This window comes from Scyliorhinus canicula, chromosome 2, assembly GCF_902713615.1.
Source record: "Scyliorhinus canicula chromosome 2, sScyCan1.1, whole genome shotgun sequence".
In the NCBI taxonomy this organism is placed as follows: Eukaryota; Metazoa; Chordata; class Chondrichthyes; order Carcharhiniformes; family Scyliorhinidae; genus Scyliorhinus; species Scyliorhinus canicula.
Window position 1 is genome coordinate 266,233,806 of NC_052147.1, and position 22,407 is coordinate 266,256,212.

Sequence of the window (22,407 nt, forward strand, 5' to 3'; positions counted from 1 at the left end):
CTCTCCCCCTTCTTCCTCTCCTCTCCCCCCTTCCTCCTCTCCTCTCCCCCTTCCCCTCTCCTCTCCCCCCTCTTCCTCTCCTCTCCCCCCTCCTTCCTCTCCTCTCCTCTCCCCCCCTCCTTCCTCTCCTCTCCTCTCCCCCCCCCCTCCTTCCTCTCCTCTCCTCTCCCCCCCCCTCCTTCCTCTCCTCTTCCCCCCCCCCCCCCTTCCTCTCCTCTCCCCCCCCCCCTTCCTCCCCCCACTTTGCCCCAAGCTTGCTGGGTTCTGGACAGCCTTCTCCGAGGCAATGTCCAAGGCTGTGGGGGTGAGGGTGAAGCCATGCCCAATAGTGGCAATCTTCGGGGTATTGGAGCAGCCAGAGTTACACATGGGGAAGGGGGCCAACGCTTCCCTAATCGCACGCCGGAGAATCCTCCTCGGCCGGCGATCGGCAGCCTCGCCCACAGCTGCAGACTGGCTCGCTGACCTCTCGGAATCTCTCCACCTGGAGGAGAAAATAAGCACGCCACCCGAGGGTCAGAGGAAGGCTTCCTGGATACTCGGGGACAGTTTATCGGTCTGTTCCAAAACCTGTTCGAGGTCAGCAATGAGGAGTAAGTCAATAAGAATGTTAAAAAAAAAACAAGATACATGTGGTACCAAAAGACTGCGCAAGCCGGGGGGGGGGGGGGGGGGGGGACACGAGAGATGGTGGGGTGGGGGGGGGGGGTGGGGGGGTGCAACCCCCCCATTTTCTTCCCCATTCTGTCCTGAAAATAAAAGAAAAGCACAGCCGAAGCCAGCGGGGAAGGGGGGAGGGAGACAACAGGGAAGGGGTAGAAACCATAGACCGATCCAGAGGGCAACGAAATGCACATGGGGTCAGTGAAACGAAGGACAAAATAAACCTCTCTGTATAATAAAGGAAATTAGCGCGGGCGAGAAACCATATATATATATATATCACACACACACACACACACACACACACACACACACACACAACTGTTTCTAAATATGAGAAATGCCAATAAAAAGATTTCAAAAATAATTTGATTTGATGATTCGGGGTGCTCGGCTGTGTACTATACATTTTAAACTCCACCTTTCAAAGAGTCTGCAGATGAGGTCTCAGATGGCAATGTGCAATTTGAGGGTTTAAAACTGGTGCGTGGCTGAGTTATTGCAGGAAAGGTGGGGCATCAGGAAACACTTCTTCAGCCAAGAAGCTTTCACGTTTGGAGCTTATACCTTCTCCCTGTGTCTGCGTGGGTTTCCTCCGGATGCTTCGCTTTCCTCACACAGTCCAAAGCTGTGAGGTTAGGCAGATTGGCCACGCTAAATTGCTAGTGTCCAAGGGTAATTGGGGTTACAGGGTTACGGAGAGGGGGCCTGGGGGGGGGGGGGGGGGTGCTCTTTCAGAGGGTCGGTGCAGACCCGGTGGGCTGAATGGCCTCCTTCTGCACCGTGATGATTCTATGATTCGAAGATTTGAACTCGCGCGACCAAAAAGCTACTGAGACTTTCAAATTCGAGAGCGTCGCTGTGCATCATTCCAGTCTCCATATTCTTAAAACAGAAATGATGTCGAGGAAGTGGAACTTGATGCAAAAATAAAAATGTACATGAATGATTGATGCCAGAATGGAGACAATATATTCCTCACGCATGGCAAAATAGGTTGGGTCTTTCCTCTGCTGGAGGGGAGGCTGGGCTTGGGGTTTAAACAACATCAACAAAATTATGAAGCAGTTTGAAAGGTTAGACAGAGAAAATATTTGCACTTTGGAAGTGGTGGGGGGGGGGGGGGGGGGGGGGGGGGGGATGGGAGAGACAAAAACTAGCGGTCGTGAATGTAAGATAGCCGCCGAATAGTTTAGTTAGAGATTCGGGAAGAATTCACCATCGCAATGGGAGAGGTTGCGGTGAACAGCATAGATGGTATTGGAGGAAGTCATGTAAATACATAAGAGAAAACTAAGAAGTAGTTTAGATGATGAGGGTTTGGAGAAGCACAGACCAGTTAGGCCGAAAGTCCTGTTTCTCAACTGTTGACTATTTAATATATAGCGTCCCCCCCCCCCCCCCACCCCCCACCACGTGTCTGCACCTAACACCAGGAACAAGTGAGTCAGATTACTAAAATCTATACATTAAAACAACGCTGCAAATCAACATATGCCAAGAGTCAACTAAGGTGCAGGGGCACGACCGGTTGAATCCATTACAATCCCACGAGACACAACCTCCAAAAATATAAATAATTAATGGTCTACGATTCTGTGCAGTGAGTTAAGGGCTGGATATGAATTCCTCCACACCACCTGTGGTGACAGTGTAAACAACCTCCACTGTACAAATGATAAACTGCTTTGCAGAATCTCAACAGTATTGCTACGTGCAACGTGTAGCAACAGCAACTCTTTATTAATTTTATGTTAAAGATCATTCATCAATGCTCAACATCAAAGCTTATTGCAGTTTCTTTATTCTTTCACGGGAACCAAGTGGCCTGCTAGACTCTCGCAGAAGACAGTTGCCAGAATTGCTCAGAATCTGGAGTCAGGAGGGTTGATTTCCTTCTCTAATTGTGTTTTACGATAATCCGTGATTACCGATGGCCACTTTCAATTCAAGGTTCATTCATTGAATTTACCAGCTGCCACGGTGGGATTTGAACCCATGTCCCCAGGGCTTTAGTCTGAGCCTCTGGACCACTAGTCCAGTGACATTACCACAACGCCACTGTCTCCCTTTTAAAATTGGTGAAATTAAGGCAACATGTACTTATGTAGCGCCTCATGACATCACTTTGCACGGAATAAATTTGAGACTGGCTCTTGAGGCAGCCAGCCACTCAGATAACAACAGATAGAGAGTTCGGCTGGGGCGTCAGAGCGTCTCAGAGTTAGTGTCTGCGGGAGATCAAAGAGTAATGACAGAGCAATTAACGAGCCCTTTAATTGATCAGAATTACAGATTGTACATGTTAAAAATATCAACAGGAGCTGTGCTGTATATATATTTAAAATCATTAAGTGTCACGCCGAGGGAGCAAGCCAGTGACTCCAGATTATCCAAAATTACATTGTTACCCTAGACAATGTCGTGTGGAGAATGTAATTTTAGAAGAAATGAACAACAATCGTGTTCAATCACAAAGGCTGAGCTGACAGAAAGGGATGAGATTTCAAAGCAAAAAACTGAAATCATATTTTCAGGGCTAAAAGTTCAGAGGTAAGCGTTGGGGAGTTTAAACAAAGTGCCTGCACAGGGTGTGAGTGCACAGTCACCATACAACACTATTACCTCCGGGTCACTAACAACTCAGTTCCATCGTATTTCCCAATCTTCATGTTGCCCTATTGGAGAGGACAGCCTAGAGCCGAGATCGGTCCGATGGGATCCACTTGCCATATTCCGGTGATTAATTTGGATTTAAATGTTCCAGTCACGCGGACTGAAATGCCCCACAAATCCACGTGACCCATGGAGAGATTGAACACTCCTGAAGGAGAATAAGGAGGGCTGACACAACCCAGGGTTGATTAATAAGGAGATCAGGAGTTATGGGGAGAAGGCAGGAGAATGGGGATGAGAAAAATATCAGCCGTGATTGAATGGCGGAGCAGACTCGATGGGCCGAGTGGCCTAATTCTGCTCCTATGTCTTCTGGTCCAAGGTTTGAATCGTATGGATGGGTGCCCGGGAACTTGATTTTTCAACCTCCATTTTAAGGTATTCAATAGATGAAGGCAGCTTATGAGGTTCTGTTACGCTGAGTGGAAACGGTGGGCGGTAGGGGAGGGGAGAAAGTCAGGAATCTATGTTGATGTAAATACCTGGCAGCTGCCTTCACCGACAGCGCAGTGAAATATTTGCCAGGTGGGACTGTCAGATAACGGAAGAAAAGCTGATACGTTGAAACCAGAAACAAAACATTTCCCAGTCTGATCACTTGGCTGATTGACATGCACAGATCAGTCAAAAAAAAAAGTCCAGCTTGTTTTAACCGGTTTTGATTCTGACAATGAGTCACTGGTTAACACTGCCCTGATTCTACGCTAAGGAACACCGTGACCTTGCCTTGGGATAGTGCGATTGCCTTGAAATCCGAGAAGGGCTAGGGACTGAGAAAACTGTGCAAACTGAGTGTAACGATGCACTTTCAGAGACCCTATTAGAGAAAACAAACAGGATTAATAAGAATTGTTCAGCAGCCTCATGGTTGCACCTCGGTCCCAACAGGTGTCTTTGCGAGAGAGAGAGAGGACTCTTCCCCCCCCCACTCCGAGTCTCAACTGGTCCTCCAAGACAGGTGACCCTTACGTTGCTGTGTTGTCCTCGAAGGGGCAATCACCACAAATCACCATACTGCAGACGCTTCCCCACTCCCCCCAAACCTGCCTTTCCAATAGCTGCACTTCTAATAGACTGATGAGCATATAATGTGTGGGACCTACTTATGGAATTCCTACAGTACAGAAGGAGTCCATTAAGCCCAGCAAATCCGCACTGGCCCTTGCTCTGATAGAGTGCCCTACCTAGGCCCATCCCCCACTCCTAGCCCCGTAATCCCACCTAACCTTTTGGACAATTCAGCACGGCCAATTCACCTAAACTGCACATCTCTGGACTGTGGGAGGAAACCGGAGCACCCGGTTGAAACCCACGCAGACACGGAGAGAAAGTGTAAATTCCACACAGACACCCGAGGTCAGAATCGCACCTGGCGCTGTGAGGCAACAGTGCGAACCACCGTGCCACCATGCCGCCCGCTCTACTTGCAGAGATAAGTTACCAATCAAATGGCAAAGCGGGAGAGCTGGGCGATGCAAATCTGGCCTGGATTCAAACGGGAGGCTCTTGCTCATCTGTTACACCAGCACAGAAAGGTCAATCACACGCAAGAACTGCGAGGATTTCACTGGTACGTCTTAGCGAGGCAACCCCCAATATTATGGAAAAACCTCTCATGACTAAAGCAAATCAGAATGGTCTCCTTTTCCATTTTAACAGCATCAGGTTCAATGAATCCCCGGTCTGTCACATAGCCTGTCCATAATAACACAGCCCTGCCCACAAACAACCCCGCCCACACTCAGCCCCGCCCACAAACACACACACACACACAGTCCCGCCCATAAATACACACAACCCCTTCCAGGTACTCAGAGGCACCTAGCAACCATGGAACGTTCCGGATCTGAAAGTGGTACCTTCAGAATGAGTGCAGAATAAAATGTTACTCAAGATAGCTCAGCTTTGTAAAAATTCTTCAATAAGGTGTGGACATTGCTTCTAGTTTCCTGGACCGACAAGGGGGTAGTTTTCTCTTATTCATTTACAGGGGTGGGTGGGGGATTGTGGACATCACTGGCTAAGCTAGCATTTGTTGCCCATCCCTAATCGCCCTGGAGAAGGAGATGATGAGCCACCTTCTTGAACCGCTGCAGTCCATGTGGGGCAGGAGTTTAACACAGTGACAGTGAAGGAACGGCGACATTGTTAAGTCAGGATGGTGAACATGTTGATGGCTCAGGAATCGCTACATTCATATTGTTACTAAGTTTATTAGTCCCATCTTGCAATGCTCCGAGTCCATCCCTGCCTCTGAAATCGTACAAACATCTGAATTAGAAGCAGGAGTAGGCCACAAGCAGATCAGCCCTGATCTTATTGAATGGCGGAGCAGGCGGCCACTCGGCCCCTCGAGCTTGCCGCGCCATTCAATAGGATCATGGCTGATCTGATTGTAACCTCAACCCCACATTCCTGCTGACCCCCGATAATCTTTCACCCCCTTGTTAACCAACAATCTATCTAGCTCTGCCTTAAAAATATTCAAAGACTCTATTCTTAAGAAGGCAAATTGAATGTTGTCCTTCATTGCTAGAGGGATGGAGTTTAAGACTAGGGAGGTTATGCTGCAATTGGATAAGGTGTTCGTGAGGCCACACCTGGAGTAGTGTGTTCAGTTTTGGTCTCCTTACCTGAGAAAGGACGTACTGGCGCTGGAGGGTGTGCAGAGGAGAATCACTAGGTTAATCCCGGAGCTGAAGGGGTTGGATTACGAGGAGAGGTTGAGTAGACTGGGACTGTTGGAATTTAGAAGGATGTGGGGGGGGGGGGGGGGGGACCTTATAGAAACACATAAAATTATGAAGGGAATAGATAGGATAGATGATGGCAGGTTATTTCCACTGGCGGGTGAAAGCAGAACTCGGGGGCATAGCCTCAAAATAAGGGGAAGTAGATTTAGGACTGAGTTTCGGAGGAACTTCTTCACCCAAAGGGTTGTGAATCTATGGAATTCCTTGCCCAGTGAAGCAGTTGAGGCTCCTTCATTAAATGTTTTTAAGATAAAGATAGATAGTTTTTTGATGGATTACGGGTTATGGTGTTCGGGCCAGAAAGTGGAGCTGAGTCCACGAAAGATCAGCCATGATCCCATTGAATGGCGGAGCAGGCTCGAGGGGCCAGATGGCCTACTCCTGCTCCTAGTTCTTCTGTTCTTATGTTCCTCAAAAGGCAGTGGTAGCAGAGTCCCAGAGACTCACAACCCTCAGAGGGACGATGTTTTTCCTCACCACTGTGTTAAATGAACGACCCCCTTATTTCCTCGTCCTTGCCTCGATTATCTCTGGACGCTATTGTCCCAACGCTGGTAGCTGCCACCTCGCACCTTCTAAACTGGGCTCCACTCTCTCTACCCTATTATTTAAATAGAGAAAGACTGGAGAAAACTGCAGCGCAGAGGGTGTCTCGTGCTTAAATCACAAAAAGATAGCATCAAGTCCAGCAAGTAATCGAGAAGGCAAATGTAACAATGGCCTTTATTTCAAAGGGAATGGAGTATAAAAACTGGGAAGTCCTGCTAAAACTATACAAGGCACTAGTTAAACCACACCTGCAATGCCCTGAACAATTCTGGTACCGTTATCAAATGAGAAGTACACTGGCATTGGAGGCATTCTAGAGAAGGTTCGCAAAGTTGTGAATAGAGGGATTTTCTCCTGAGGAGAGATTGAGTAAGTTGGGTCTGTGCTCATTGGAGTTTAGAATAATCAGAAGTGACCTTATTGAGACATACAAGATTCTCAGAGACCTTGACAGGGTTGATGCTGAGAGGAGAGTAACTGGGGCTGGTTTAGCACAGGGCTAAATAGCTGGTTTTTAAAGCAGACCAAGGCAGGCCAGCAGCATGGGTTCAATTCCCGTACCAGCCTCCCCAAACAGGTGCCGGAATGTCTTCATTTGAATCCTACTTGTGACAATAAGCGATTTTCATTTCATTTTTCATTTTCATGTGGTCGGCCATTTAAGACAGAGACGTGGAGGAATTTCTTCTCTCAGAGGGTAGTGAATCCTCGGAATTCTTTACCGCAAAGGCCTGTGGAGGCTGGCTTGTTAAGAATGTTCAAGGCGGAGATATCTCTGGGGACCCGGTTAGAATCCCATGGTGGTAGATGGTGAAATTTGAATTCAATAAAAATCTGGAATTAAACATCCAATGATGGTCATGAACATTGTCGATTGTTTTTAATCAGCTATGCAATCGAGGGTGACAGGGACAAAGCAGCAAAGTGGAGTTGAGGATTACCATATTGTACCAGTAATGATCTAATTGAATGGTGGAGCAGACTCGATGGGTCGAGTGGCCGACTCATGCTCCTCTGTCTTATGGCCTAACAGGTACCAAGTTCCATTCCCCCATCATCCCTGACACTCATCTACTTACAGGCCCCTGGGCCTTACTTTTAAAATTGCTCCATGCCCTCGTTCCCTCCTGATCTCGAACTTTGGCCAGCTCTCCAAGTCCTCTACTTGCACAATTTTAATCACTATCCCTTTTTATTCTAAAAATTCGTTCATGGGATGTGGGCATTACCAGCATTTGTTGCCCATCCCTAATTGCCCTTGAACGGAGTGGTTTGCTAGGTCATTTCAGAGGGCATTGAAGTGTCAACCACATTGCTGTGGATCTGGAGTTACACATAGGCCACACCAGGTAAGGACGGCAGAATTCCTTCCCTGAAGGACATTAGTGAACCAGATGGGCTTTTACGACAATCGACAATGTTCATGAGCATCACTGAATGTTTAATGCCAGATTTTTATTGAATTCAAATTTCACCATCTACCATCGTGGGATTCGAACCGGGTCCCCAGAGAATTACCATGGACCTCTGGATCACTTGTCCAGAGACAATACCACTACACCACTGTTTCCCTGGTAGTCATGTCTCTTCAGCTCCAAGCTCTGAAATTCCTCCCTCAAACTTGTCCTCCTTTAAGACTGTCCTGAAACTATACCTCAACCAAGCTTTTGGTCACCTGCCCTAGAATCTCACCACGGGGCTCATTCATGGAATTCAGGTTTGACAATCATCCCCAGGAGGTAACATGGGACATTTCTACCACATTCAAGGTTATGAATAATCCCGTGCCGGCTGCGGTAATCCATGAAGGCCCCACCCCTCCAGCCTTGCCCCTCGCCTGAGGTGTGGTGATCCTCAGATTAAATCACCGCCAGCCAGCTCTTTCCCCCCCTCCTCAAAGGGGAAATCAGCCTATGGCCATCTGGAACTATCGCGACTTTACCTCACCTTTTATAGAAATAAAAATTGTTCCCAAGTCAGCCTGTGGGAGGCACAGCACAACAACGGATTTGCATGTCTGCGTTTTATCCTTTAGCACGCTATGCCCAAAGAAATGTTTAAAGTTGAATATCAATTCAAGAAACAAATGCAATCAGCTCACAAATTTGCACGATGTAACGTTTGATTTGAAATCGCAATCTCAAGACTGTTCCAGCAGAGGGAGCTCATTCACCACAGAACAGTGGCAGGTCCAACTGAGGGCCAACAATTTTCGAACTTCAGAGAGCATTTAAAAAGTTACTGAGTTTTGTGCAGAGGCTTAAGACAGGTTTCTGTAGCTCAGGTTAGGAGGGCAGGAGGTGTGGGGGGAGGGTTGCAGAGAGATAAATAAAAGCTAGCAAGTTCTCTGCTCTTGATCATAATCCAGGAGGGTGGATAGCACAGTGGTTAGCACTGTTGCTTCACAGCTCCAGGGTCCTGGGTTCGATTCCTGCTTGGGTCACTGTCCGTTTGGAGTCTGCACATTCCCCCCGTGTCTGCATGGGTTTCCTCCGGGTGCTCCAGTTTTCTCCCACAAGTCCCGAAAGACGTGTTGTTAGGTGAATAGGATATTCTGAATTCTCCCTCTGTGTACCCGAACAGGTGCCGAAATTTGGCGACAGTAACTTCATTTTGCAGTATTGATGTAAGCCTACTTGTGACAATAAAGATTATTAAATGCTGTAACTACCAGCCAGGTACTTGTCCAGGCTCAGACATGAAGAATTAAAACACAGGCATAGTACTGGGTATGGTTTCAAATCCTTTGGCATTGCACTGGACTCTCCAGGAATTAAAAATCAATCCTCATGGACATTGCTACATGCACCCAGGAAAATTCATTGGGCTGCTCTGCATTTTCATTTCCTTTGAATACTGGTTGATATTGATTGTAAATATATTGACAAGAAGTTTTTTTTAAAGTTGTTTGGCGGTGTGGGGCTGTTGGGGGAAGGTGGTAATGTGATGAAATCTCCATGAAGACAGTCAATGAGTTTTTTTTTACTGCATGGTATGAGAGTATCACTGGCTCGGCCAACATTTATTGCCCAGCCCCAATTGCGCAGGAGAAGCTGGTGAAGAGCTGCCTTCTTGAACTGCTGCAGTCCACCTGGTGTAGGTACGCCCATGGTGCTGCCGGCAATATGTTTTGTCCCTGGGCATTTCTGTGACTTCACGGCAGTGAAGGAACAGCGATTCATTCCAAGTCAGAATGGTGTGTGGCACGACGGGGAACTTGCAGACAGGAGCATTCCCATTCTCCCATTGCCCTCGTCGCAGGTTTGGAAGGTGCTGTCGAAGGAGCATTGGGGAGTTGAGTTTGTAAACCATACACGTTGCTGCAATGGGCGGTGGAGGGAGTTAACGTTTAAGGTGGTGGATGGGGTGCCAATGTTTTGCCCGAGATGACGGCGAGCTTCAGGTGTTAGAACTGCATGTATTCAAAACAGGTGGAGGGTATTCCCTCACACTCCTGACTTGTGCCTTGTAGATGCTGGACAGGCTCTGCGGAGTCAGGGGGTAAGTTACTCGCTGCGGGATTCCCAGGGTGCTGACCTGGCAACTCTTGTTACCAGAAATCACCGGGCATCTGTAGAATTCGACTCCAATAGGGTCCAACAAAACAGTCAAATGTTACCAGGACAATGGTTTGGTCGTCACAGAGGCACGTAGCTCCAGGCATGTGAGCTGATCATTTCTGGATGACTCTATTGCCCTCTTGTGGCGAAATGAATTGGCAACAAGCAGCGATTATGCAACACCACACCCACGTGGTGAGGAGCTCCGCCACATCATGATGATTGGGAAGATTTCTGATCTGAGATGAATATAAATCTCTGCAGATTCTGCTGTCCTAAACGGTAAGGCTACACTTCATGCCCTCTGAGGTAGGTCACCAATGAAAGTTGCCACAAATCACAGGATCAAGAGAACTGGAGTGACGAGTAATCCTGTTCTCAACAAACATGCCAATGGGTGAAAGTACCATTGGAAAATTCAGCGACTGACAACTGAAGTAATTTTACCCAATGACCCACCCATTAGGTCTTGAGAGGCATCATCTACAAATGGGCCAGAACAGATAAGGGGTTAGGTGTAATCAGGAATAGACACATCCAAACTCGGCCGAGACATGCAAAGGATACTATAGTTCAGCAGAGCTCGCAAGGCAAGTTGGCCAACAAGCAAATGTGTTCAAAGCCTGTGGCAAGCAAGGCAACAAAGTGATAGAATGCCAGATTCAGTATCTGCCACTTGGTGATGGGAGATCCAGGACGGAGCCCGAATGAGGCAGAAAGCGCTCGCTAAGTTAACTTATATTCAGGTGAAGTGAAAAGGAGCACAATTAGCCCTACGTTAGAGAAAGGGAAAGAACAACAAGTTAGAAATTTCACTCAATTCTGTTCCAGAGACGTGTGGTGCACATTAAATGAAATGAAAATCGCTTATTGTCACGAGTAGGCTTCAAATGAAATTACTGCGAAAAGCCCCTAGTCGCCACATTCCGGCGCCTGTTCGGGGAGGCTGTTACGGGAATCGAACCGTGCTGCGGGCCTGCTTGGTCTGCTTTCAAAGCCAGCGATTTAGCCCAGTGTGCTAAACAGCCCCTACATGAGAGGGACGTTCGGAAGACAGGATAGAATAACCATCCGGTTGAATTCCTACTATTTACAAGTTTGGGCTTGGTTATAGTGGAGCAGACTCGATGGGCCGAATAGCCTAATTCTGCACCTATGTCTTACGGTCTTATGAAATGTATAGAGGCGGAAGACTGACCAGAAATCCATAGGAAGTCAAGGCTGAGGGTGACAAAATATGGATGAGAATTTCCTCAGCAAATCGGCTAATGCGACATGGAGGCAGGCAATGCATCTGTGTACAATGTATCTCAACTGATGTCATCAAAACAGATTGTTCAGCTATTGTCACGTTGCTACTTCTGCGAACGGGTCACTTGCCAAATTCTCTCACATAGCAACAGTGACTACACTTAGAAACGGGGCATAATTGGGTGTGAAAATGGTTTGGGAATGCAAAAGATGCTGGAGATTTTGTTTGATCTTTCCTGCTTACCTTCAGAGCCGGAAGGTCACTGGGCGGCTCTGTGGGTGCTGAAGACAAAGAGAGCTTTGGAATTTGAGAATATGGTGCCATCTCCTTCTCATTCAGATCATCACTGGAAAAATAGACAAAGAATGCAGAGATTTTGACAGATTGACAACTCAAAAGAGCCAGGACAATCTCTGGCTTTATAAAATACATAAATAGTATGTAAATGAACTCAACCTGACAAGGCCTTGGTGAGATTACATCTGGAGTAGTGTTGCAGCTTTGGTCTCCTAGTCCATGAAAGGATATACTTGCCATGGAGGGAGGGCAGCGGAGGTCCACCAACCAGATGCCTGGGATGGCATGGATTGTCGGAAGAGGAGAGATTAGCTCGATTGGCCTGTATTCACTGGACTTTAGAAGAATTAGAGGGGATCTCACTGTAATGGATAAAACTCTGTCAGGGCGGAGCAGACTGGATGTTGTTTCCTGTGGCTGGGGGTGGTCAAGAACAAGGGGTCACGGTCTCAGGACATGGGGCAGGCCATTCAGGACCGAGATGAGATGAAATTTGTTCATTCAGAACATGGTGACCCTGTGGAATTCTCTATCAAAGAAGGCTTTGGAGGCTGAATATATTGAAGAAGGAAATAGACAAGTTTCTAGACACTAAGGGTGTCAAGGAGTACGGGGAGAGAGCTGGGGTATGGGGTTGAAATAGAGTATCAGCCATGATCATATTGAAGGACGGAGCAGGCTCAAAGGGCCGAATGGCCTCCTCCTGCTCCTATTTTCTATGTTTCAATGATCTATGGACTTTATTACAAAATGTGGAGTGCGGCAGATCTTTCACTTCTGTTCCCTAAATTTAGCGGACCTGCATTTTGCAGCGTATTGTAACTATTTCTACACTGAAACGTTCCCAATAGTGCAATACATCATTTTATACTTTATTCTGGTTTTAATGATCCTCTCTAACTCTGTTGTGAATTATGACATTGTATTTATGTCATCATTACAATCTGGCTTATGCTGGCATGATGATTCTGCAATAAACCAACCGTTCATCAAAATGTTGGGCATCTTGAAGAAAATTGCGTTCATTCAGGTTTATTAAATCAGGGTGACTATCCTATAGCCTGCACCAGGCCTCTAAACCTGCCATACCCCTCCCCCAAAAGGTCAACATTTTAACTCCATTAACTCATTCGCTACATTCCCAATTGCACAAAGCCCCATAAACATTTGTTCCCTCAGATGGATGATCAAAAACATTTTGTCAATTGCTGAATAAAACTCTTTCCCCATTCTTTGCTGTGTCAAATAAATTCCGACTCTGGTCTTCTCTCCTGCCTCCACTCTCCCCAACCCCTCTCGTCTCTCACTACCCCCTCCCCCCCAACCTCAACACCATCCACAAGACCAAAGACATAGGAGCAGAATTAGGCCACACGGCCCATCGCGTCTTCTCCACCATTCAATCATGGCTGATATGTTTCTTATCCCAATTCTCTCTGATCCCCTTATTAATCAAAAACCTATCTATCTCTGTCTTAAAAACACTCAGTGATTTGGCCTCCACAGCCTTCTGTGGCAAAGAGTTCCACAGATTCACCACCCTCTGGCTGAAGAAATTCCTCCTCATCTCTGTTTTAAAGGATTGTCCCTTCAGTCTGAGGCTGTGCCCCCAGGTTCTATTTTTTCCTACTATAAATAACATACAATAATTTTCACTGTCACAAGTAGGCTTACATTAACACTGCAATGAAGTTACTGTGAAAAGCCCCTAGGCGCCACATTCCAGCGCCTGTTCAGGTACACAGAGGGAGAATTCAGAATGTCCAAATTACCTAACAGCACATCTTTCAGGACTGTGGGAGGTAACCAGAGCACCCGGAGGAATCCCACGTAGACACGGGGAGAACGTGACAGTAACCCAAGCCGGGAATCGAACCTAGGAGCCTGGCACCGTGACGCAACAGTATTAACCACTGTGCTACCATGCCATGCATAGTGGAAACATCCTCTCCACGTTCAGTCTATCTAGCTCTCTCAGTATCCTGCAAGTTTCAATGAGATTCCCCCATCATCCTTTTAAAATCTATCGAGTACAGACCCAGAGTCCTTAACCACTCCTCATACACCAAGTCCTTCATCCAGGGATCATTCTTGTGAACCTCCTCTGGACACTCTCCAAGGCCAGCACATCCTTTCTTAGATATGGGGCCCAAAATTGCTGACACTATTCCAAATGGGGTCTGACCAGAGTCTTTTACAGCCTCAACAGTATATCCCTGCTCTTGTATTCTAGCCCTCTCGACATGTATGCTATCATTGCATTTGCCTTCCTTACTGCCAACTGAAACTGCACGTTAACCTCAAGAGAATCTTGAACTAGGACTCCGAAGTCCCTTGGTGCTTCTGATTTCCGAAGCCCTTTCCCGTTTAGAAAATAGTCTCTGCCTAAATTCCTCCTTCCAAAGTGCATAACCTCACACTTTTCTACATTGTATTCCATCTGCCACTTCTTTGCCCACTCTCCTCGGCTGTCCCCAACATTTTATCCCACATCCATGTAAGCATAACCGATGTATCAGCTGAACAGGTCCGACCACCAGGCGAGAGGCAAATGATCTTCACAAAAGCATTCCAATCCAGAAGTACGACAACGATAACAAGCAGGAAAATAGATCCCCGGGTATGGTGGAGGCTGCCTACGGTTAAATAATCCCGGCAGCGGTGGGTCATGGGCAGTTTGGAGCCTCAATCTTAACCATCTGTGTGTCCGGAAGTGGGATGCCACAATAAGAAAGTCAGATAAGAGTGCTGAGTACGTGGATAAATATTAATTACTTTGCGGAGAGTAGGCACACTTGGGATGTTTCTTCGTCTGGGGGAGGGGACATGGTTTAATCAAGAGGGGTCTCCCATTTCAGACTGACATGAGGAGAATCCCTCCTGCTCACTCTCAGGGGGGTCTTTAATCTGTGAAATTCTCTTCTGCAGTGACTGTGTCATTGATTATATTCAAAGACCAAGTGGGACTGATTTTGGATTGACAGGGGAGCAAAGGGTTATGGAGGGCTGGGGGGGCAGGGCAGGAAGGAAAGTGGACTAAGACCACAACCTTGGGATCGTTGTCTAGCTTTCGCTGCTAGCCTATTCCAGTTAATTATTTTGTCATCGTGTCGAACCACTTACCCCCTTCACAAATGTTTGACCCTCAACTGCATTGCAGCAAAGGTTTTACCCTAAAAGTACTTACAGATTGAACGGAGTGCTGACTGGATTGGGTTTCACTGGACCCCAGGAACCTTGTCTCTCTGGGATGTTACTAGTCAATAAAATGGTGTCTGTGGCTCTTGATCCCCTGTTTAAAATATAAACGATAGCATGATCACAATGTACTACCATCAGATATAGGAGTTATTACGATCGCAGACCAGACCCCAACAGTGGCTAGGATACAGGACCGAAACCCCAATGTATAGTTTACTTGAAAGACTGTAATTGCATGACGAAATAGGGCTCGAGTAATTTTAAAACAAAGCTTTAATATAACAGCTTACAGTTTACACCTTAAACACTACTATTCAATTTCCCATTAAACAACATGAAAACAAACATACAGATCTCAATCCATCAACTGTGGGAGAATTGTGGACTCAATTCTTTTTAAACCAACACAATCTAACCCCAGGTTTTCAACCCTTAAATTGCCCAATAATCCAATTTTCCTAACATTTTCCAATCGTCACAGAGTCTACTGGCCATTGCTACATTGACCGTCTTGAACATTAATTATAACCCATCACCTCTGCTCTGTGACCCACATTGGCTCCCTGACCCATCCTCTCCTTCCTTTTCAGGTCCTCCGTGGACTTGTCCTACCAGGTCTCTGTAATCAGCTCCAGCCCCACAGTTCTCCGAGATATCTCTGCTCCTCCCGCAATTTCAATTACTCACCACTGACGGTCAGGTCTTCAGCTACCATCACCTCAAGCTCTAGAATTCCCTCTGTAAACCTGACTTTCCAGCTCTCCCTTCTCTTTCAAGATACTCTCTATTTTACCCTTTTGAGCAAGAATTTTGTCACCGGCTTTTATATCTCACGTGACTCCGTGACAAATTTTGTTTGATAACAGAAACTGGGAGCTTGGTGGAGTAACTTATCCCAAAGCCTGTCCACCACTTTCAAGGCACAAGTCAGGATTGTGATGGAATAATCGGCCACTTGTCTGGATGAGTGCAGTTCCAACAGCACTCTAGAAGCTCGACACCATCCAGAATAAAGCAGGCCACTTGATTGGCACCCAATCCATAAACATTCACTCCTTCCACCACCGATGCACAGTGGCACCAGTGTGTACCGTCTACTAGATGCATTGCAGGAACTTACCAAGGCTCCTTAGGCAGCACCTTGCAAACCCGTGACCTCTAACACCGAGAAGGACAAAGGCAGCAGATGCATGGGAACATCGCCACGTTCACGATCCCCCCCCCCAAGTCACACGCTATCCTGGCGTGGAAATATATCACCGTCCCTTCACTGTCACTGGGTCAAAAAATTGAAACTCCATTCCTAACAGCCTAGTGGGTGTAACCTACGCCACATGGGCAGCAGTGGTTCAAATAGCCAGCTCATCACCACCTTTTAAGGGCAATGGGTAATAAATGCTGGCCATATCCCAGAGTGAATCAGGATTCTCAGGGGAAGCTGGGAAGAGCATTGGAAAAAAAAAAGATATTCTGAAAGGAATTAATTACGGCCCCCAAAATGAAAATTCTACAGTGAAAAAGTTGTGTTCTGACCTGCAGCTGAAGGCTGTGTCAAACAGGTTAGAGTTATTTTCATTCCATCTGGTATCATCTCGCGCCACCTGGGAAGAAAAATGAAAAACTCTTATTATGAAAGAATCAGAACAATAACCCACACATTATTAACAGGGAGAGAGTGTATGGCACATAAGCCCCTCGAACCATACCTCACTGTCCTTCTAATATAATTACATAAATCTACAGCCCTGCCCCGAAAAAAAACATCAAATTTTTAAGATTAAAATTTGAACAAAACATTTTACACCAGCACTTAATTCAAAAGTTCCCAGTCAGTCCAGGTTTATATGACTTGCACACAATTTTACACATCAACAATTCGGATTCCTTCACATGCATTGCAACATGTCGCCGATTGACTGGACTGTGCACAACACAGGGAGTGCATGTTAAATCCAATTTATCAAGATCCCCAGTTTCAAGTCATATAAATTCGACCAATTCGGAGTGTGATTTTCTCTGAAGTGCTTATTTAGGTGAACGTTAGAGGTTCCCAACAGTTAGGAATCCAGTCACACACACCGGGACCACAGCTGTGACCAGCGTAGGGCCGGCACTGGGGCAATCCTGGTCATAACCATTCCAATGGGCCAAAGTGTAAGGGTCTTTCTTGTTTATTCTTCGTCTATTCCATTTCTTCCCCCTTTCTTTTATTTTTGCCATTACATTTTTGATCCATGGATGATTTATGGACATGTGTCTTTAAGGTGGGCTGCTATTTTAATTCAAGCAGAAGAAAGCAATGACCTGTGCCTTTAATTCAAATCAAAGGATCCAGAAGGCTGAACTGATTTAAGTTGTGGGCCGACACCAATGACAGAGATTGGCTGAGACTCTGTTTGACGGAATTGGCTGGTGGCCCGTGAATTGGCCCAAAAAGCTGTGTTCTGCCCAGTAACAGGTGGTGATTGGATATTATCCCTCTGGGATGTTTTTCAGTTCCATATTAGTTTCACTTTTGATTCTGGCATTGGAGGTGAAAGATCCGAGCAAGTCCTCTCCAGAAAATTGCTGTCAAGCCTTTTCAAAGTAGATCCAGCTAACTAACTCTTTCTCTCACTCCAATAAGCCTGTGGGTGAAGGGCAACACGATGGCACAGTGGTTAGCGTTGCTACCTCACAGCGCCGAGGTCCCAGGTTCGATCCCCACCCTGGGTAACCGTCCGTCTGGAGTTTGCACATTCTCCCAGTGTTTGCGTGGGTTTCACCCCCACAAACCTAAAGATGTGATGGGTAGGTGGATTGGCCATGCAAAACTGACCCAAAAAAAAACAAAAACAAAATTTAAGCCTGTGGGTGTTGGATTCCAGGGCCTGAAGGCAGATCACAGAGCAGAAGCTAAATCTGATGAAACAGGGACTCGCCAGGAAAATGGAGTGTACAGGCTGCAAAACAAGGACTGTGATTCCCAAGCTTACTGTGGAGAAAGGCTGCAAGGACCCACCACCTTGAAACAGCAACATCCCAATGGCTTAGTGATGTAAGTCAAGGAATAAGTATTGGCTTGGACACCAAAGACAACTCCCCTGCTCTTCTTCGAATAATGCATCGGGACCTTTAATATCCACCCGAGAAGACAGATGGGGCCTTGACATAATATCTCATCTGAAAGGTGGCACCTCCAACACACAGAGTGTGGCACTGGAGGGCCGGCCTGGATTTTGACCCTAGAATGGGACATGAGCCACAACATCTGACCGAGGAGCGAAAACGCCATCCTGAAGCCAGAGGAAACGCCTGGGCTCAAATGCCTTTCCAGCTTCACTGGTTGGCAGCAATTCCTATCCATAGAAGGCCCAGTCCATTATATTCATCGCAGCCTATCAAAATGCTCAGTTAGATTTTACACAAGATCATGGATGTGGATATCAGATTAGCAAGCTGCAGAAACAAGGACTGGGACATTCTAGCCTCACCGCAATAGGTTCCTCCGTGACGGATGTGGCGAGCCATTTGAATGTCCATGGACTCCGACGGGACTGGAGGACCCTGCCTGTGGGAAGGGCTGGAAAATTCCAGCCACGGGCTACAATTCCGGCACAGTCAGCTTACCAGGTGAGATAAATGCAGCTAGGAAAGATCTTAAAAATATATGTAAACCTAAATACATGCAACTGTTAACTGCTTTAATATATTAAGATAGAAGACTGTTGGACTTCCGGTGGTGGCTATGAAGGAGTAAGTCGCACATTTGGTGGCTCCCGCTCAGGTCGGACCTTTGGACATTTTCCCCCGATTTCCTACCAGACTTGAACTGTAAAACTTATGACAGAGGCAATTGTGTACTGAATTCCCACATCGGTGCATGGAGAGAAGGACCAGAAGTGCTCGGAAAGGCAGAAACAGAGAAGGCTTGGGCTGAAGCTGCAGAAGGAGACAGCATGACGGAGGACAGGACCTCTGGTTTATCGACCCAGCGGTCAATGGAGCAGCTGATGCAAGTTATTCAGGAAGGCTTTGCGAAGCTGAAACGGGACTGTTTGGACCCGATAAAAGAGTCGATTGAGCGGTTGGAGCTTAGATTGGACGCCCAAGATCGGGCAATCCAGCAGGTGGAGAAGGCGCTGGCTGAGCCGGAGGAACATCAAACTGCGGTGGAGTTGGAGGTGGGGATGCTGAGAGACCAGCAGAAGCAGCTCCTGGAGAAGGTGGAGGACCTAGAGAATAGGTCACGCTGGTGGAACTAGTGAATCGTTGGGCTCCCGGAGGGGTCCGAAGGAGCGGACGCTGGGGCATACATCGCAGATACGTTTGAGAAGCTGCTGGGGGATGGGGCATTCTCCCAGCCCTTGGAGGTGGACAGGGCTCACAGAGCACTCGGGAGGAAGCCGTGAACGGGAGATCCCCCCCCCCCCCCCAGATTAGGTTGATCCTTTTTAAGAAAAAGGTGAAGTTCGGACTGTTGCATTCGGCCCGTCTCTGGGTCACATACGAGGAACAGCACTTTTATTTCGAGTCGCCTGAGGACGCGCTGGACTTTGTAAAAAGGAAAGGACTGGTGGTGGACTGAGAACTTTTGAACTTTGCTGCAACATTCATGTTTTTTTTTTCATTTTGTTTCTCTGTTCTTTTAAAAAATTGTTTCTCGTTTTTCATTTTGTGGAAGCTGTTTGTAATGCCTTCTGCATTGATTTGGGGCCAGTGGCAGAGCTGAGTGAGTTAGGGTTTTAATTTGCACTGTTGGGGGATGGAGGTGTGCTTGTTTAGATTTTGGTGTTTTTCTGTTGGGCAATTGTGTGGGGATTGTTGGACATTGGAGTGTGTTTGTATGAGCGGGGAGGAGAGGGTGGGGAGAGAACAATAGGTGGGAGACTATCCGGCACCAGGGATGGGGGCCACCAAGCTAGCTGGGCGGGCTAGCTCACGAAAGCGCAGTGGGGGGTGTGCATATGTTCGGTTTATCAAAGGGCTGGGGTTACAGAGTGTTGTTACTGGGGGGGGGAGGGGGGGAATGTTCTGCTGATGAGGGAGGGACTTGAGCCAAGGGACAGAGAGGAGATTGGGGGCGGAGGCTGCCGGTGGCGGGCCGGTGGAGGCGCGGAGCATGGGCTGGAGGTGGGCCAAAAAAAGGGGCTGGCTGATCGGCGAGGGGGGGAGGGGGGGAATGAGCCCCCCAAACTAGGCTGATCACCTGGAATGTTTGAGGATTAAATGGGCCGGTGAAGAGGGCACTGTGTTCGCGCAACTTTGGGGACAGAAGGTGGACGTGGTAATGTTACAGGAGACTCCCCTTAGAGTAACTGACCAGATTAGATTGAGGAAAGGCTGGGTCAGTCAGGTCTTTCACTCGGGACTGGATTCAAAGACGAGAGGGGTCGTGATCCTGATCAATAAGCGGGTGGTGTTTGAGGCGGGTAGAATAGTTTCGGATGTGGGAGGTCGGTACATTATGGTCAGTGGGAAACCGGAGGGGGTGCAGGTGGTATTAGTAAATGTGTATGCGCCAAATTGGGATGATGTGGAGTTTATATAAGAGGATTCTGGGGAAGATACCAGACCTGGACCCGCACAGGTTGGTCATGGGAGGGGACTTTAACACAGTCATTGACCCTGGCTTGGACTGGTCAAGCTTGAAAACGGACAGGGTGCCAGCAATGGCAAAGGAACTAACAGGGTTCATGGAGCAAGGGGGGGGGGGGGGGGGGGGGGGGGGGGGGGGGGAGAACTGGCAGGGTTGACCTGCAGGTTAGTAAAGACAGTAACCAGCGCCTGCCCTGGAGGTTAGATATGGGATTTTTGGCTGATGAAGGGGTGTGCGAGCGACTGAGGAAATGTATTCAGAACGACCTGCAGGTCAACGACACGGGGGAAATTTCAGCAGCGGTGGTCTAGGAAGCACTGAAGGCGGTGGTCAGAGGAGAGCTGATCTCGATATGGGCCCATAGGGAGAAGGTGGACAGGGCAGAGACGGACCGACTGGTTAAGGAGATACTACAGATCGATAGGAGGTATGCGGAGACCCCAGTGGCAGGGCTTTTAAAGGAATGGCGGAGGCTACAGGCGGAGTTCGGCTTGATAACCACAGAGAGGGCGGTGGAGCAGCTGAGAAAGGAGACGGGGGCGATCTATGAGTATGGAGAGAAAGCCAGCAGAATGCTTGCACAGCAGCTTAGAAAGGGGGAGGAAGCCAGGGAGGTGGGGAAAGTAAATGACGGAGATGGGAAACTAGTTGGAGATTCAGCAGGGGTGAATAAGGCGTTTAGGGATTTCTACAGTAGGCTGTATAGGTCGGAACCCCCTCCGGGGCCAGAGGGGATGAGGCACTTCTTGGGAGGGCTGAATTTCCCAAAGGTGGACAGGGAGCTAGTAGAAGGGATGGGGTCCCCGATCGGGTTGGAAGAGATAGTGGAGGGTCTGAAGGCCATGCAGGCTGGTAAAGCCCCGGAGCCGGACGGGTACCCAGTGGAGTTTTATAAAAAGTCTGGGATATTGGGGTCGGTGTTGATAAGGATGTTCAATGAGGCAAGGGAAAGAAGGGTGCTGCCCCCGACGATGTCACAGCCACAATTTCGCTGATTCTGAAACGGGACAAGAACCCGGTGCTGTTTGGTCCTACAGACCGATATCCCTGTTGAATGTAGACGCCAAACTGCTGGCCAAAATGTTGTCCTCCAGGATTGAGGATTGTGTTCCGGACGTTATTGAGGAGGACCAGACGGGGTTTGTTAAGGGTAGGCAGTTGGTGGCCAATGTAAGAACGCTGTTAAATGTGATCATGATGCCCCCGGAAAGTAGGGAGGTGGAGGTACTGATCGCAATGGATGCAGAAAAGGCTTTTGATCGGGTAGAATGGGATTATTGTGGGTGGTACTGGGGCGGTTCGGATTTGGGCGGGGCTTTATCGACTGGGTCAGGTTGCTGCATCAGGTTCCTGTGGCAAGTGTACGAATGAATAGGACAACATCAAACTAGTTTAGACAGCACTGGGATGACCCCTCTCCCCACTGTTGTTCGTGCCAGCTATAGAGCCATTGGCGATTGCTCTGAGAGCCCCAAGGGGCTGGAAGGGGTGGTCCGGGGCGGGGGGGGGGGGGGGGGGGGGGGGTGTTGGGGAGATGGAGCACAGAGTCTTGCTCTATGCAGACGACCTGCTTCCATATGTATTGGACCCATTAGAGGGGATGGAAGAAATCATAAGGATTCTAAGGGAATTTGGCTGGTTTTCGGGGTATAAGCTAAATATGGGGAAAAGTGAGATGTTTGCGGTCCAGGCGAGGGGACAGGAGAGGCGATTGGGGAGCTGCCGTTTAGATTAGTAGGGGGAAGCTTTAGGTATCTAGGCATTCACGTGGCGCCGGAATAGGACCGGCTGCATAAATTAAATCTGGCCCGGCTAGTAGACCAAATGAAGGACGAATTTCGGAGATGGGACGCGCTCCCATTGTCATTAGCTGGGAGG

At 47.9% G+C, this 22,407-nt stretch overlaps 1 protein-coding gene across 1 annotated transcript in view; it reads right to left on the bottom strand.

Moving 5' to 3' along the window:
* epb41l5 (erythrocyte membrane protein band 4.1 like 5) overlaps positions 1 to 22,407 on the bottom strand; it is a 104,033-nt gene that overhangs the window by 2,940 nt on the left and 78,686 nt on the right. Inside the window, exons 18-21 of the mRNA XM_038790307.1 lie at positions 16,485 to 16,552; positions 14,938 to 15,042; positions 11,697 to 11,799; positions 7,335 to 7,475 (exon numbers count right to left, since the gene is read on the bottom strand). Of these exons, the coding sequence (XP_038646235.1) occupies positions 7,335 to 7,475; positions 11,697 to 11,799; positions 14,938 to 15,042; positions 16,485 to 16,552 (417 nt within the window). The remainder of the gene's footprint in view (positions 1 to 7,334; positions 7,476 to 11,696; positions 11,800 to 14,937; positions 15,043 to 16,484; positions 16,553 to 22,407) is intronic.